Genomic DNA, 16886 nt, shown 5'->3' on the forward strand with positions numbered 1-16886 from the left:
TGTACAAGGTCCTAAACGTCATGCCTCATCATCTGCTGGTGACCGGAGGGCGGGGGGGGGGGGGGGGGGTTTATAAGTCCGTGGCCGACGTTAAATCATTTATGTAGTATGGGCGATACATAGATCACAGCAGTTTATATGGATCATAATAAGAAAACACGCTGAAACTTACCGTAGCTTCCTCTGACCGTTGGGTGGTCAGCGTGGAGCAGAAAGTTTGCCATTATGGGATGTTGATATATGCGATCCATTTCCAGGTTGTATAATAATATATACGTCCAAATCATGTTGTTTATCGAGTTATTGGCAACGGATCATTTCCTGTTTGGCCGATCCGCCGATCGGCCACCAGATGGCACTCTTGAACCGTTGGAGAGTTGAGAGGAGATCAACAGGAGATCTCAAGTCTCCGTGGGTGAAATATGATTGACATGACAGATTTTTGAAATATTGATCTCAAAGACACCTTACGGCGTCATTGGCAGATTACGCATGGCGGAGAATGACGTGGTAACACGTCATTGGCGAATAAAGGGTTGATAACCCTTTCACTACTGCACTACCAAACGGTTAACAGTCTGTAGTGTGATAGTAAAGGGTTAGCCTTCTGTAGTGCGGTAGTGAACGGGTTAAATACGCATGCGCAAGAGGTGTATCCTGCGTGCCTATGGAGCCTACTTTGTGTCCTCCGAAATTAACACTACGCATTCCGGAAGATGCAACGACGCTCTGATCTGCCCCCTAGTGGAGAGACTTTTCCATCCTCCAGGTACAACGCAAAATACGCAGGCAAGTATGTGAACAATGGCGCTCACGACGCAGCCGCTTGTCTACTCGTACGCACGGTTAAAAGCAAGTATACAGAGACCCTTAGAGTTGTGAGTGTTGTAGCTACTGACCAGACCAGAGCATCCGAGTTGTAGCTACTGACCAGAGCATCTGAGTGTTGTAGCTACTGACCAGACCAGAGCATCTGAGTGTTGTAGCTACTGACCAGACCAGAGCATCTGAGTGTTGTAGCTACTGACCAGACCAGAGCATCTGAGTGTTGTAGCTACTGACCAGACCAGAGCATCCAAGTGTTGTAGCTACTGACCAGACCAGAGCATCTGAGTGTCGTAGCTAATGACCAGACCAGAGCATCCAAGTGTTGTAGTTGAGGCAAAAAAGATAAAGCAAGATGCACGTCACGTTAACTTAGAATAGTAGTGTGGTGCATTTCTGACGGTAGCTAACACTACATTCATTCTGCATCGTTTGAGACTTGGGAGTAACGTTATTATCAGTTGCTTGCATTGGATATCAATTCATTGTTTCTTTCATTGCTTTGTTTTCTTAATGCATGTTTCCATGTTTGCTTAATTAATGTGTATTTGATGCTATTTACTCGCCCCTTTTTGAAGCAAAGACACAGCCTGTGGGTAGCATTAGCTTCTCCTAGTACTACTTGTCGCCTTTAGCTTAGCTTAATGTTAGCGATGGTGATGGATGCTAGCTGTTGACGTTAGCACCAGCAGGCTGCTAAATTCTTTAACGTGTATCAATAATTCATCGTCAATTTTCTAGCTTGGCTTTCTTTTGCATCTAGCAGCAAAGCACACAGGGGCTTAACCTTAACTAGCCAGTAACCAGTGCCCCCAAGCTGTAGTGCATCACGTGCCACAGAGTGTTGGACAGGATATACAGTACACATATAGTTGTTTACATTAATCATACATATATCTAGGCCTGTCCCCGACTAAGGATTTGTATAGTCGACTTTGATTGGCCGAAATGTGCCGATAGTAGACTGAATACCCCCCAGAATGCAACATTTTTTTTTAAATGTTGTTTTTCTTTTGGGGGGGTGGGGGGTCATTCCATTTGGGCTGTGGGGGGTGCTTAATGTCTGAAGGAGTCGACTGAAGGCTCCTTGTCCTCTGCGAAAGCATGCAATTGGTCCACTGATGGATACATCTTGATATAATATCAAGATGTACTGATGGATATACATCTAGTGTGTGAAATCCTCTTTCAGTGCCTCCGTGCCCGTTTTCTTAGGCAGTTAGCCTCGCTGGTATGTGCGCCATTAGCGTTAGCCACGCTTCTAGGCCTCTTTGCTTTTGGAAAGAATTATTAAAAAAAATATATATATAATTATTATTCTTTTTTTGCATTAGACTAAGCGGTGGGCAGTCGACTACGGCTCCTTTCGATCGATTAGTCGACTATTTGGCTAGTCGAGGTCAGCCCTACATTATATCCTGATTCCCCACTGGCATGTGTCCAGCTTCAACTAGGCGTGGTCTTGTTTTTTTTTTTACTTTGAAACATCCTGACCTCCATATACAGTGCCTGTACGGCATCAGCCTTGTGCCACGAAACAAGTTCATGTTGTGGAAAAACTAAACCATTAAATACACATTTTTAAGCATTAACCAAAAACACTGCAAGTTAGAGCGACCATGGAGCAGCAACCCCTATGGACTCATTTGTGTTTCGGTTTGGAAATATTATCTTGCAATTAAACTACGAATTGCAGATGGCTCCGAGTTGTTTGATCTTTGTTTTGAAATGTCATGGATGGACCTGGACGACGATACACAGGGCGGGATGTTCCAACACTTGTTGCATGAATGGAATCGGGGTTCTTGAAGTGCTTAAAATGCTTGATTCAAGGCCTGGAATTCATTGAAAACAGCCAACTCTTTTTTAAAAAGTCCTTGAAATTAAAATCAACTATTCGCATTGAAAGTTTTGTTCATCCATGATAATGAATTTCTGAATCAAGAAATTGATTTTCTTTTATTTAAAGTGTAACTAATTGTAATTTTCTATAAAAAACGGCATTTAAAAGTGAATTGTATCCTTTTAAAATGCCCGTTTAAAATGAAAAATAGTGCTTGGAAAAGTACTTGAAAGTCCTTGAATTTCATTTTGCAATATCTGTGGGAACCCTGTGGAATGTCGAGCCACTTTCCTTCCTCGCCTGACTGTTGTTCACTGCTCACTTTACTCTCCATCTTTACTTTATTCCTCCTGCTCTTCCTTCCTCTCTCTCTCTCCCTCCCCTGTCTGCTCCCTCCCTTCTGCTCTTGCTCTCTTTTTCCCCTCCTCTCTGTCTCGCGTCTCTCGCGTGCCTTGGCTCCACCCCGGGGTGGCGGGGCGACGCTGCTGTCCAGGTGCAGACAGCGTGGTGCGAAAGCCTCCCGGTCCGTGGAAGGTGTCTGATTTAGACATCGTCGTTGTGGACCCGGTGGCCCCTTGCTCCCCTGCAGAGTCCCAGCCGCCGGGCCCCGCGGCCTCCGCCGTCTCTGACGGCACGTCTCGTGAGTGCACAGGGCATGGTAGCCCCTTCTGTGACTGTGATGCACTGAGTGAAACCACAGTCCCTTATTCCTCCATTGGAAAATCCCATAATTAACTCTGAAGAACTGGTCCTCCGTGAAACGCTCGTCGCAGAGAAATTTCAAAGGTACTCGCAGTTGCACGAGGGTTTTGGACAGAGAAACGCAATGGTTTGAACGCTCGCCGTTGCTAATAAACATTTTAAATACGTTTTATAAACTGGTCAACACTGCTCAAAACGGCTTTAGCTGCCTGATGCCGAAAATAAAGCTGTGTTGACCAGTTTATAAAACATTTTAAAAATGTTTATTAGCAACGGTGAGCTTTCAAACCATTGCGTTTCTCTGTCTGAAACCCTTGTGCAACTGCGAGTACCTTTGAAATTTCTCTGCGATACTTGTACAACGAGCGTTTCGCGCAGGACCAGTTCTTCAGAGTTAATTATGGTATTTTCCGATGGAGGAATAAGGGACTGTGGTTTCACTCGGTGCATCACAGTCACGGCAGGGGCTAAGTGTGCGGAAAACACGCGCAGCGTAATGGCTCCCTCTGAACCTTGTCTCTCAAGTAGTGAGCAGGATCGCCAGCAGCGTACGACCGGAGCTTCTTCCTTTTTTAGTCCAAACCGTCGCTGTAGCCAAGAAATGATTTATCCACCAAACTTGGTTGACATCACGACAATAACTAATATACTTCCGGGTAGATGTGAGCCGAGTGCTCGGAACTATTGCCTTGCCCAGAGTAGGAGAATTGGAGAACCATTTAACTTGATTGATATTGGTATGAGGGCAACAACTTAACGTAAGCCAGCGATTTTGTAGATATGCTTCCGTATAACCGGTTTAGTCTGGCACTGACTGTTATTGATGATGGGCTAATTCATCGCCGTGGTTAAATGAGGCATTGCAACCCCAAACGGTACAGTTTTTGTAGTGAAATTGGCAAACTTGGAGCTAAACTTGGTGCTCCGAGCTTCTATGTTTGCCGCTGTGTTACCATAGTTGTGTTCCGGAGTTTTCTTTTTACCCAGAAGTATCACTAAGCCAACATTTTGATTTGGTCCGCACAAGAGCAACCTCCTCTGAGCACCTAATGCTACAGCGACACTGTTTAGTAATGTAAGTCTTACTAAAGCACTGCTGATCCTGTGTGTGAGTGTGTTTAAAGGGTGAGAGTGTGTATACCTGTGTACTTTGGAGAAGGTTCAGTGTGTTCAGTACATCAGTCAAAATGACCAACATGAAGCCATTCTACTAAATTTGTGCCTCACTATGTAAAGCCACACTGCGCTAGCTTCATATCACAGCTGTATATGTAAAGCCACACTGCGCTAGCTTCATATCACAGCTGTATTATGTAAAGCCACACTGCGCTAGCTTCATATCACAGCTGTATATGTAAAGCCAGTATAGCTTCATATCACAGCTGTATTATGTAAAGCCACACTGCGCTAGCTTCATATCACAGCTGTATATGTAAAGCCACACTGCGCTAGCTTCATATCACAGCTGTATATGTAAAGCCACTAAGCCAGTATAGCTTCATATCACAGCTGTATATGTAAAGCCACACTGCGCTAGCTTCATATCACAGCTGTATATGTAAAGCCACACTGCGCTAGCTTCATATCACAGCTGTATATGTAAAGCCAGTATAGCTTCATATCACAGCTGTATATGTAAAGCCAGTATAGCTTCATATCACAGCTGTATATGTAAAGCCACACTGCGCTAGCTTCATATCACAGCTGTATATGTAAAGCCACACTGCGCTAGCTTCATATCACAGCTGTATATGTAAAGCCAGTATAGCTTCATATCACAGCTGTATATGTAAAGCCAGTATAGCTTCATATCACAGCTGTATATGTAAAGCCACACTGCGCTAGCTTCATATCACAGCTGTATATGTAAAGCCACACTGCGCTAGCTTCATATCACAGCTGTATATGTAAAGCCAGTATAGCTTCATATCACAGCTGTATATGTAAAGCCAGTATAGCTTCATATCACAGCTGTATTATGTAAAGCCACACTGCGCTAGCTTCATATCACAGCTGTATATGTAAAGCCAGTATAGCTTCATATCACAGCTGTATATTTAAAGCCAGTATAGCTTCATATCACAGCCGGGCAAATGAACATAGACTGAAATGAACTTTAGATCTCCTGGGCAATGTTATGTCGGGTAATTTCATTTGACTTACTTTAGCATTTTATAAGAACCTAAACATAAAATCGTATTTGTCAAACATGTACCGTCTGTTTACTGGGCGCTGCCGTGATGAACCTAACAACACATTTTACGCTCTAATCAAAATGTCAGCCCCTAGCAAACTCTCTGCCCGGATCTTATGTTTAGGTAAAATTACATTACGTACTGTTGCCGGGAGACCTAAAGTTAATTTCAGTTCATGTTCAATAGACCTATCTCAAACCCTGCCCTCTTTTCTTGATCCTCCAATCACAACTTTGTGCACAAGTTTGTCCGAGGTAAGCGACAGTTGTCCGAGTTGAAAGTTTGTCCGAGGTAAGCGACAGTTGTGATTGGAGGATCAAGAAAAGGGGCAGGGTTTGAGATAGGTCTATTGCCCGCTTGTGAAATGAAGCGAGCAAAGCGTAGCAGTATATACAGCCGGGAACCGGTAACTCTCCACCCAGCCCTTCACCTAGCCCTTCACCTAGCCCTTCACCTTCACCTAGCCCTTCACCTAGCCCTTCACCTAGCCCTTCACCTAGCCCTTCACCTAGCCCTTCACCTAGCCCTTCACCTTCACCTAGCCCTTCACCTAGCCCTTCAACTAGGTAATGGCCCTTCACCTTCACCTAGCCCTTCACCTTCACCTAGCCCTTCACCTTCACCTAGCCCTTCACCTAGCCCTTCACCTTCACCTAGCCCTTCACCTAGCCCTTCACCTTCACCCAGCCCTTCACCTAGCCCTTCACCGCCACCTAGCCCTTCACCTAGCCCTTCACCTAGCCCTTCACCTTCACCCAGCCCTTCACCTAACCCTTCACCTTCACCTAGCCCTTCACCTAGCCCTTCACCTTCACCTAGCCCTTCACCTAGCCCTTCAACTAGCCCTTCACCTAGCCCTTCACCTAGCCCTTCACCTAGCCCTTCACCTTCACCTAGCCCTTCACCTTCACCTAGCCCTTCACCTTCACCTAGCCCTTCACCTAGCCCTTCACCTAGCCCTTCACCTAGCCCTTCACCTTCACCTAGCCCTTCACCTAGCCCTTCAACTTCACCTAGCCCTTCACCCAGCCCTTCACCTTCACCTAGCCCTTCACCCAGCCCTTCACCTTCACCTAGCCCTTCACCCAGCCCTTCACCTAGCCCTTCACCTTCACCTAGCCCTTCACCCAGCCCTTCACCTGGCCCTTCACCTTCACCTAGCCCTTCACCTAGCCCTTCACCTGGCCCTTCACCTTCACCTAGCCCTTCACCTAGCCCTTCACCTTCACCTAGCCCTTCACCCAGCCCTTCACCTGGCCCTTCACCTTCACCTAGCCCTTCACCTAGCCCTTCACCTGGCCCTTCACCTAGTCCTTCACCTTCACCTAGCCCTTCACCCAGCCCTTCACCTGGCCCTTCACCTTCACCTAGCCCTTCACCTAGCCCTTCACCTGGCCCTTCACCTTCACCTAGCCCTTCACCTTCACCTAGCCCTTCACCCAGCCCTTCACCTGGCCCTTCACCTTCACCTAGCCCTTCACCTTCACCTAGCCCTTCACCCAGCCCTTCACCTAGCCCTTCACCTAGCCCTTCACCTGGCCCTTCACCTTCACCTAGCCCTTCACCTTCACCCAGCCCTTCACCTAGCCCTTCACCTTCACCTAGCCCTTCACCTAGCCCTTCAACTTCACCTAGCCCTTCACCTAGCCCTTCACCCAGCCCTTCACCTAGCCCTTCACCTAGCCCTTCACCTAGCCCTTCACCTTCACCTAGCCCTTCACCTAGCCCTTCAACTTCACCTAGCCCTTCACCTAGCCCTTCACCCAGCCCTTCACCTAGCCCTTCACCTAGCCCTTCACCTAGCCCTTCACCCAGCCCTTCACCTGGCCCTTCACCTTCACCTAGCCCTTCACCTAGCCCTTCACCTGGCCCTTCACCTTCACCTAGCCCTTCACCTAGCCCTTCACCTAGCCCTTCACCTGGCCCTTCACCTAGCCCTTCACCTAGCCCTTCACCTAGCCCTTCACCTTCACCTAGCCCTTCACCTAGCCCTTCACCTAGCCCTTCACCTTCACCTAGCCCTTCACCTAGCCCTTCACCTTCACCTAGCCCTTCACCCAGCCCTTCACCTTCACCTAGCCCTTCACCTAGCCCTTCACCCAGCCCTTCACCTTCACCTAGCCCTTCACCTAGCCCTTCACCTAGCCCTTCACCTAGCCCTTCACCTAGCCCTTCACCCAGCCCTTCACCTAGCCCTTCACCTTCACCTAGCCCTTCACCCAGCCCTTCACCTAGCCCTTCACCTGGCCCTTCACCTAGCCCTTCACCTTCACCTAGCCCTTCACCTTCACCTAGCCCTTCACCTAGCCCTTCACCTTCACCTAGCCCTTCACCTAGCCCTTCACCTAGCCCTTCACCTTCACCTAGCCCTTCACAATGGTGAGTGAGAAATGTATCTTCAGTGATAAAACCCAGTGCTCTATGATACACAGCGTGGATGGGCTTTCAGAGGGAGAGGCATGCATGTACATAATTTCACCATAATCAAATACAGACATAATTGTGGATTATTGTACAATGGTCTTCTTATGATGTTCCACATGGCCCATGGGTGTAAAAAGAGAGCTTATTATTTAACCAAATCCCTAAATATTTATATAACTATTTAAATTTTAGAACCCCGAAGTATATTATGAATACTAATATTAGGAGTATTTCTCACACGTGACCTTGAAAATGAAATACACTTTGTTTTATCGGAATGTAAGATAAGCTTTTGTTTTAAGATAGGAGGTGTACTGTATGTCAAATGTCGGTCATGTGGTGGAAGAGTTTAGCACAGTCACACAACAGAACACCAGTGTTTCTAGTAGATATGTTTATTAATAGATAAATAAACACCTCTGTCTGAACTGGTTCGACCACCAAATGATCCCAGCAACGCCAATCAAATTCTGCATAATATAAATTACAACAGACTTGCTTTCCTACAGCACAGCAGGTAATGGGCGTTAATCAATGAAACATGTAACCTACTGTACATTACTGTACCGCTGCTTTGGCCTACAGCGCACAGCAGGTAATGTAGTTAATCAATGAAACATGTAACCTACTGTACCTTACTGTACCTCTGCTTTCCTACAGCACAGCAGGTAATGGGCGTTAATCAATGAAACATGTAACCTACTGTACATTACTGTACCGCTGCTTTGGCCTACAGCGCACAGCAGGTAATGTAGTTAATCAATGAAACATGTAACCTACTGTACCTTACTGTACCTCTGCTTTCCTACAGCACAGCAGGTAATGGGCGTTAATCAATGAAACATGTAACCTACTGTACATTACTGTACCGCTGCTTTGGCCTACAGCGCACAGCAGGTAATGTAGTTAATCAATGAAACATGTAACCTACTGTACCTTACTGTACCTCTGCTTGCCTACAGCACAGCAGGTAATGGCGGCGTTAATCAATGAAACATGTAACCTACACCTACTGTACCTTACTGTACCTCTGCTTGGGCCTACAGCACAGCAGGTAATGGCGTTAATCAATGAAACATGTAACCTACACCTACTGTACCTTACTGTACCTCTGCTTGCCTACAGCACAGCAGGTAATGGCGTTAATCAATGAAACATGTAACCTACACCTACTGTACCTTACTGTACCTCTGCTTGCCTACAGCACAGCAGGTAATGGCGTTAATCAATGAAACATGTAACCTACACCTACTGTACCTTACTGTACCTCTGCTTGCCTACAGCACAGCAGGTAATGGCGTTAATCAATGAAACATGTAACCTACTGTACATTACTGTACCGCTGCTTTGGCCTACAGCGCACAGCAGGTAATGTAGTTAATCAATGAAACATGTAACCGCGCGTAGCGTACCTCTGTGCTGCACGTTTGGCGGCGTTGTGCAAAGCCTGCGGCGGCGTGGGCGAATTGCTCTGTGCTGGCACGCAAGCTTGCACGTTGGCGGCAGGGTCCATCGCGAAATAGTTAGTTAGTTAGTTAGTTAGTTAGTTAGTTAGGCAGTTAGTTATGGCGTTAAGTGATGCGGCGATAGCGATATGGCATTAACCAACAACGCAAACACAAGGACCTCTCGAGCACCTCTCGAGCACCTGGGGGAGCCTCATGCGCGGCCGCGGTCACTGTCTGCCGCGTCTCTCTTGCCGCGAAGGGCGTGTGCTAGGGCGGTCACGTGGCCGTGTGGCCAATCAGATAAACGCTGAACGAAAAGCTGAACACAAGTTGGTTGCCTTTAATATTCACGCGTCCCAAAATGCAGGCCTGTACAGTGCGACATATATCTTGCACGTGCTACAGCAACAGCGGTCTGTGCGATGGATGGATTTACTTCAGTAGCACTGGTGCGATAGGGATTCGGTTCATATAGATACTCTTATTTTGAAAATCCTGTAGCGGGTCTCATTTCTGCCCACGCGCAGCTCCAGCTAGGCTCCGAAAGCTAGCAACGTTCAGGTGCATATGATAATCTTATTTTGAAAAAACTCTTGTGACAACTCGACGAGTCATATCCGCCCTATCCGTGCGCCTTCTGCAAGCAGAGCAGCGCGTTGGTCGGTTGCTGCGTTAACACAGCAGTGCGCCTACACGTCCAGAAATAAGTCCGTGGTGTTTTTTTCTTCTCGCAACGGGTCAAATGCATCTACATGCTTTGCACCGTCGCCATTCCTTTATGCGCACATCGCCCGAAATTAACGTTTATGTACCATTACAATCACTACAACGTTAGCAAGCTAACAAGCTAATCCTGATCACAGGCAGAGCCAGCAGACACAGTGTGGAAAGGGAAATGGGGGGGCACTCTCTCCCCTTCCCTGTGTGTGTGTGCGTGCGTGCGTTTGGAAAGATGATGAAGTCACTAGTCAGGACAGGAGTATATTATAGTAAACTGAGGATGGACAGATAATGTTGATATTCAAATAAACAAGTTTCGAGAGGAGTGGAAGTTTGAAGACAGACTAGACTACAATATGATGCGGGGGTGGTGAGTTGAAACAGTGTGTGTGAATGAATGAATGAGAACTTTATTTAACAGATTGCAGAATGGGTACAGTACAGTATGGCTCAATACACACAATTGTTAAGGGGATGCAGACCTGAGAAAGACGTTTGTCTTGTTTACATCAGGGTCCCCCATTGTGTGTGTGTGTGTGTGTGTGTGTCCCAACCGACCCCACTTTTATGTTTCAATAAATTATTTGCATTTAAAACTATTAACGTTGACTCATTCCTTCAGTCCACTCAAAATTATGCTAATATTCCTTATGTTGTTTATGATATTAATTGAAAATAGCATATGAGAGTATCATAGTAATAATAACACATGGCGATATACTAAATGACAGCCAAACATGGCACTGCAACTAAATAACACAAATACAATAGGCACATTTGTGACTGTTACAAATATAACAAGTTTTATACTTGTGCTACAAGATTTTGGCCTGTGCTACAAAACTATCAACCTCTGTAGCACCAGTGCTATGTGCAAAAAAAGTTAACGTACAGCCCTGCCAAAATGACAAACCTAGTGTGATGAGGATTATGATGATTATGATGCTGATGATTACAAGCGCTCTAACCCTAAGAGAGCCCAAAAGCGAGAACTGCATCATTAGGGGAAATGTCAGCAAATAAAATCATTGAATCAGCCTCAATCTCCGTTTACCTCGGCATGAAAACTGAAAGCAGTGGATTTCTTTGTTTGGCGCATTCGTTTCTCCTTGGGCCTGAACATGGTGACTGGCTTGCACCCAAACAGTCACTGCAGCTATCCAGTAATGTGTTGGCAATTGGGATTGTCGTAATTTTGGTAATTCTGTCGGAGATCGCCAGTGGTTCAGTTGTATCCTATTGCAGCCGCATACTGCCGTGGCTGTAGGGCTCAGAAGAATCCAGATTTTCTCGTACCACACTTCCTTTTGGTCTCCTTCCTTCCCCCCCTGTCTTCACTCTCTGAAAAGTGTCCATAGTCCGTCAAAACATTGGTCGTGCTCACTAAGATTGGCTAGCTGTTGTTAACAAAACTAAGACTGTTAGATTAGAGGCAGACTGGTAGTCTAGTGGCAGAGTAGAAAACTAAAAGACTGGTAGTCTAGGGGCAGAGTAGAACACTAAAAGACTGGTAGTCTAGTGGCAGAGTAGAACACTAAAAGACTGGTAGTCTAGGGGCAGAGTAGAAAACTAAAAGACTGGTAGTCTAGGGGCAGAGTATAAAACGAAAAGACTTTTAGACTAGAGGCAAGTTTAATAATAATGCAGGACCTGTTCAGAGGTCTTTAATTGGCATGCAATTATCCTCAATGTTTAGCGGTTAGCACACACGGTTAGCACACACACACACCGGAACACACACGCATGCATTGTCTTTGTAGGATCGCCGATGCGATTCGTCTCTGCGATTACCCATCCCGTCGTCCTTCCCCCCAAGGGCAGCCGGGAGCAGACAGGCGTCGGCGAGGGCCGCGCCAGGGGACCAATCCAAGTGCTCCTGCCCGTCTTCGTCAAGGACGCCACAGCGTTAGCGATCTGTTGTTGTGCATGTTTTTCCATTGGGTTTATCTTATCGGGGGGGAAACCCTTGCGAGCACGGGGAGAACATGCAAACTCCACACAGAAAGGCCTGGGAGATACCCCACCTGGGTACCTGGCAACGTGGAAACCTGGTCCCCAAGCGGGAATCGAACCCTGGACCTTCTTGCTGTGAGGCGACAGTGTTAACCACTACACCACCGTGCCGCTTTCAAGTTTCTTTAATAGTTGTCATACAGAAGTACAGAATACTTTTATACAAAATGCTTCTTTCTGTTACGCTCCAGAGACTGTGCTAGACAAGAGATAAGTATGAAATAAAATAGTATAGCATGTAAAAATAGAAGTAAAAATAGAAGTCACGTACGTAGACGGTGTTCAGTATATACATATGTACAATGTTCGATGCAGAATAGAAGTAACTGAGTTACCATACAATATACTATGCAATACTAATATACAATACTATATAGTGCAAAGCAGAAATGGGATGAGGTACAATTTAGGTACAATTTACAGTAAGGTGTACTGAGGTATGGGTTGTAGTGCAAATCCTTTATCAATAAATATAAAGTGTGTTTAGGTGTTCTAAAGTGGGTGCTGCAGTGTGTTGTTTGTTTAAAGTAAGTGTGTGCGTGTCGATGTGTGTGTTGTGAGTGCATTTGATGGTTGTTGCATAGTGTTATTGTTCGTTGAGCAACCTGATGGCCTGGGGATAGTAGAAAGTAGAAAACTAAAAGACTGGTAGTCTAGAGGCTGAGTAGAAAACTAAAAGACTGGTAGTCTAGAGGCTGAGTAGAAAACTAAAAGACTGGTAGACTAGAGGCTGAGTAGAAAACTAAAAGACTGGTAGACTAGAGGCTGAGTAGAAAACTAAAAGACTGGTAGACTAGAGGCTGAGTAGAAAACTAAAAGACTGGTAGACTAGAGGCTGAGTAGAAAACTAAAAGACTGGTAGACTAGAGGCTGAGTAGAAAACTAAAAGACTGGTAGACTAGGGGCTGAGTAGAAAACAAAAAGACTGGTAGTCTAGGGGCAGAGTAGAAAACTAAAAGATTGGTAGACTAGGGGCAGACTGGTAGACTAGGGGCAGACTGGTAGACTAGGGGCACCCTAGACATTCATCCTCATCCACCCCTCATGGCAGCCATTAAAGCAATAGTCCATGTTTTTTTTTTTTTAACGAACCCTGGTCTGATTCGTCACAAATAGAAAATATGTTCTGCTTCCAATACCTGAATAACCCAGAAACCTGGATAACCCAAATTAATCTGATTTGAAATGAATCAGATCAGGGTTCTTTTAGAAATGTGAAATATTCCTTGAATTACCACGTTGATGTTTTCGGCTCCCATCAAATACCAAACACTGGCCGGATACCATTCAGACCTAGACCTGGTCACATACCATTCAGACCTGCTGAACACATTATGCTCGTTTACTCTCCTGTCTTGTTGTGAGTACTAAGGCAGGTCCCCCTGCTTCTCATATACCTCCACCTCCTACACCACCTCCTCCCCCTCCACCTCCTCCCCCTCCATCCGTTCACGTGGTTCTGTTCTGTTAACTCACTGTGTTCCGTTCCCCCCCTCTCGCTGCTCTCTAGCCAACGATACCGGCTGGCCCGTCGGAGGCAAGAACAGCGCCAGCCTCAAGCCTCCCGAGAGGAGGGACTCTGGGACGGACATCCAGGGCAAGAGCCCCCCCTCTGGCTCCCCCGTGGCCCCCGCTCCGGACAAGGTGGGTCCTCTGGTTCCTCACAACTCATGGCACCGCACCGATCTTCCAGTGGAGGAGGCTCTCGGCAGCACGCTGGTGATATTTGGTTACTTGCTGTGGTCCTTTCGGCAGAAGCTTAAAGGAACACGCCAACATTATGGGAAATGCACTTACCGTCTACTCCAGAGTCAGACGAGAAGATCGATACCAGTTTCCTCTCTGCACGCTATCTGGCTGCAAGCTAGCTTAGCACAAATCAATGGAGACAGATATGGACCACGGAGAGGTGTTTTTGGCCAACAACTAGGCTAGCTTCTCGGCTTCCATTAATTTGTGCTAAGCTAGGCTAGCTTGCAGCCAGATAGCTTCCTACTGAATGTGCAGAGAGGAAACTGGTATCCATCTTCTTGTCTGACTCTGGAGTAGACGGTAAGTGCAGTTCCCATACGGTTTGCGTGTTTCTTTAACCTCTTAACTGGCGCCCAGAAAAGTGGCCATTGTTAAACTTGAACTTGACGACTGCATACTTTTTTTTGAAAAGCATATCTTTATACTTATAGCACATGCATAAAAGTTAACGTTCTGAAGTTTCTGATACAATGAAGAAAGATCACTTTTAGTGCTAATGAAATAGAGTATGTTCTCTTATTTCTAATAAGTCGAGAAGAAACTTCACAAAAGAACAATAACCACCATAAAATCCAAATATGCAGCACTCCCAGACTTTTCCCAATGAAGATAAGGAACGACTCACTAAAAACCTAGCAATAGGGGGAAAAAAGCACCACAGGCGATGTGGAGGAGAGAAACCTCAGATGGGCTGTTCAAAGGGGGGATCCCCCATCAGGATGTCAGTGATAATATAGTGTTGCTATGGATGATGGATGGATGGAGAATAGAACAGGTGAATAATTGGTATAGTGTAGTAAAACACACACATATATACACACACAAGGTAACAATAGTATAAGGTACATACAAATTTAAATAACATTTAATTAAATAGAGCTAAAAAAAAAAAAAAAAGCATAGGAAAACTGAGGGCGATGTAGAGTGGATCAATCACGCTGAGGTGGTCAGAACCGGTTTGAGGAAAAATAGATGTGAGAATCTGTCCCTGTTGTTCTTTGAATCAAGGACAACGCATGTCTTTCCTTTAACCTGGACGGTGGTGTGCACGTCTACTCCTCCAGGCTCCGGACTCCTCCAAGATGGCCGTCTCCTCCCCTCCCCCCCTCAGCAAGCCACAGCCCCCTCCCTACGGCTCTCACCTCAGCTCCTCCTCCTCCTCTGCCTCCTCCAGCTCCCTGGAGCGCCGTGGCAAGGACGCTGCCCCGCCTCCGCCCCCTCCCCCCCGGCCCCTCCCCGCCCCGCCGCCGGGCCCCGCCTGGCCCCGCCTGGCCCCCGGCACCGGCTCGTCCTCGCAGCAGATCCAGCAGCGCATCTCGGTGCCGCCCAGCCCCACCTTCCAGCCCGGCTCCCCCATGTTCCCGCCGGGCCTGAGCGAGAGGCTGGACCCCCTGCTGGCCCTCGCGGCCGTGAGGCCCTTCATCCCGGACGGCAGAGGCTCCCGGCCCCAGTCGCCCCGCAAGGGCCCGGCCACCATGAACTCCAGCTCCATCTACCACATGTACCTCCAGCAGGCGGCGCCCAAGAGCCAGCCTCTCAAGCCCGCTCTCAGGGCAGGTACGTGTAGAAAGACACTATGGTAATATTAATATGTACATTGATACAGGTATAAAGACACTATGGTAGTATTAATATGTACAGTGATACAGGTATAAAGACACTATGGTAGTATTAGTATGTACAGTGATACAAGTAGAAAGACACTATGGTAGTATTAATATGTACAGTGATACAGGTAGAAAGACACTATGGTAGTATTAATATGTACAGTGATACAGGTATAAAGACACTATGGTAGTATTAATATGTACAGTGATACAGGTAGAAAGACACTATGGTAGTATTAATATGTACAGTGATACAGGTAGAAAGACACTATGGTAGTATTAATATGTACAGTGATACAGGTATAAAGACACTATGGTAGTATTAATATGTACAGTGATACAGGTAGAAAGACACTATGGTAGTATTAATATGTACAGTGATACAGGTATAAAGACACTATGGTAGTATTAATATGTACAGTGATACAGGTAGAAAGACACTATGGTAGTATTAATATGTACAGTGATACAGGTAGAAAGACACTATGGTAGTATTAATATGTACAGTGATACAGGTATAAAGACACTATGGTAGTATTAATATGTACAGTGATACAGGTAGAAAGACACTATGGCAGTATTAATATGTACAGTGATACAGGTAGAAAGACACTATGGTAGTATTAATATGTACAGTGATACAGGTATAAAGACACTATGGTAGTATTAATATGTACAGTGATACAGGTAGAAAGACACTATGGAAGTATTAATATGTACAGTGATACAGGTATAAAGACACTATGTAAGTATTAATATGTACAGTGATACAGGTAGAAAGTCATACTGGTAGTATTCATATATACAGTGTAGGGCTGTCCCCGACTAAGGATTTGGATGGTCGACTAGGATTGGCCAAAATTTGCCGTTAGTCGACTATTGGTCGACATAAAAAAAAAGTATAATATTTTTAAACTTTTTATTTATTTTTTATTTTTTATTTTGTATCATTCCATTTGGGCTGTGGGGGGTGAAGCTTAATGTCTGAAGGAGTCGACTGAACGCTTCTTGTCCTCTGCAAAAGCATGCAATTGGTCCACTGATGGATACATCTTGATATTTGTCTAGTATAGTGTGTTCATTAGATGGGTGAAATCCTCTTTCAGTGCCTCTGTGCCTGTTTTCGTAGGCAGTTAGCCTCTGGTATGCGTGCCATTAGCGTTAGCCACGCTTCTAGGCCTCTTTTCTTTTGGAAAAAATTATAAATATTTTTTTTATTATTATTATTTTTTATTATTATTATGAACACACTAGACAAACATCAGTCTGTGTACACAAACACTGATGTGTCCATCAGTGGACCAATTGCATGCTTTCGCAGAGGACAGGAAGCATTCAGTCGACTCCTAAATTTTAA

At 45.8% G+C, this 16886-nt stretch overlaps 1 protein-coding gene across 1 annotated transcript in view; it reads left to right on the top strand.

Moving 5' to 3' along the window:
* The window catches only part of LOC311227929 (apoptosis-stimulating of p53 protein 1-like), a gene marked incomplete at its 5' end in the record, with an annotated part of 104055 nt that overhangs the window by 65348 nt on the left and 21821 nt on the right, over positions 1-16886 (top strand). Inside the window, 2 exon segments of the mRNA XM_084313798.1 lie at positions 13681-13814; positions 14987-15479. Coding sequence (XP_084169924.1) covers positions 13681-13814; positions 14987-15479 — 627 coding nt within the window.

Source organism: Notolepis coatsorum (assembly GCF_963971535.1).
Source record: "Notolepis coatsorum genome assembly, chromosome: 5".
In the NCBI taxonomy this organism is placed as follows: Eukaryota; Metazoa; Chordata; class Actinopteri; order Aulopiformes; family Paralepididae; genus Notolepis; species Notolepis coatsorum.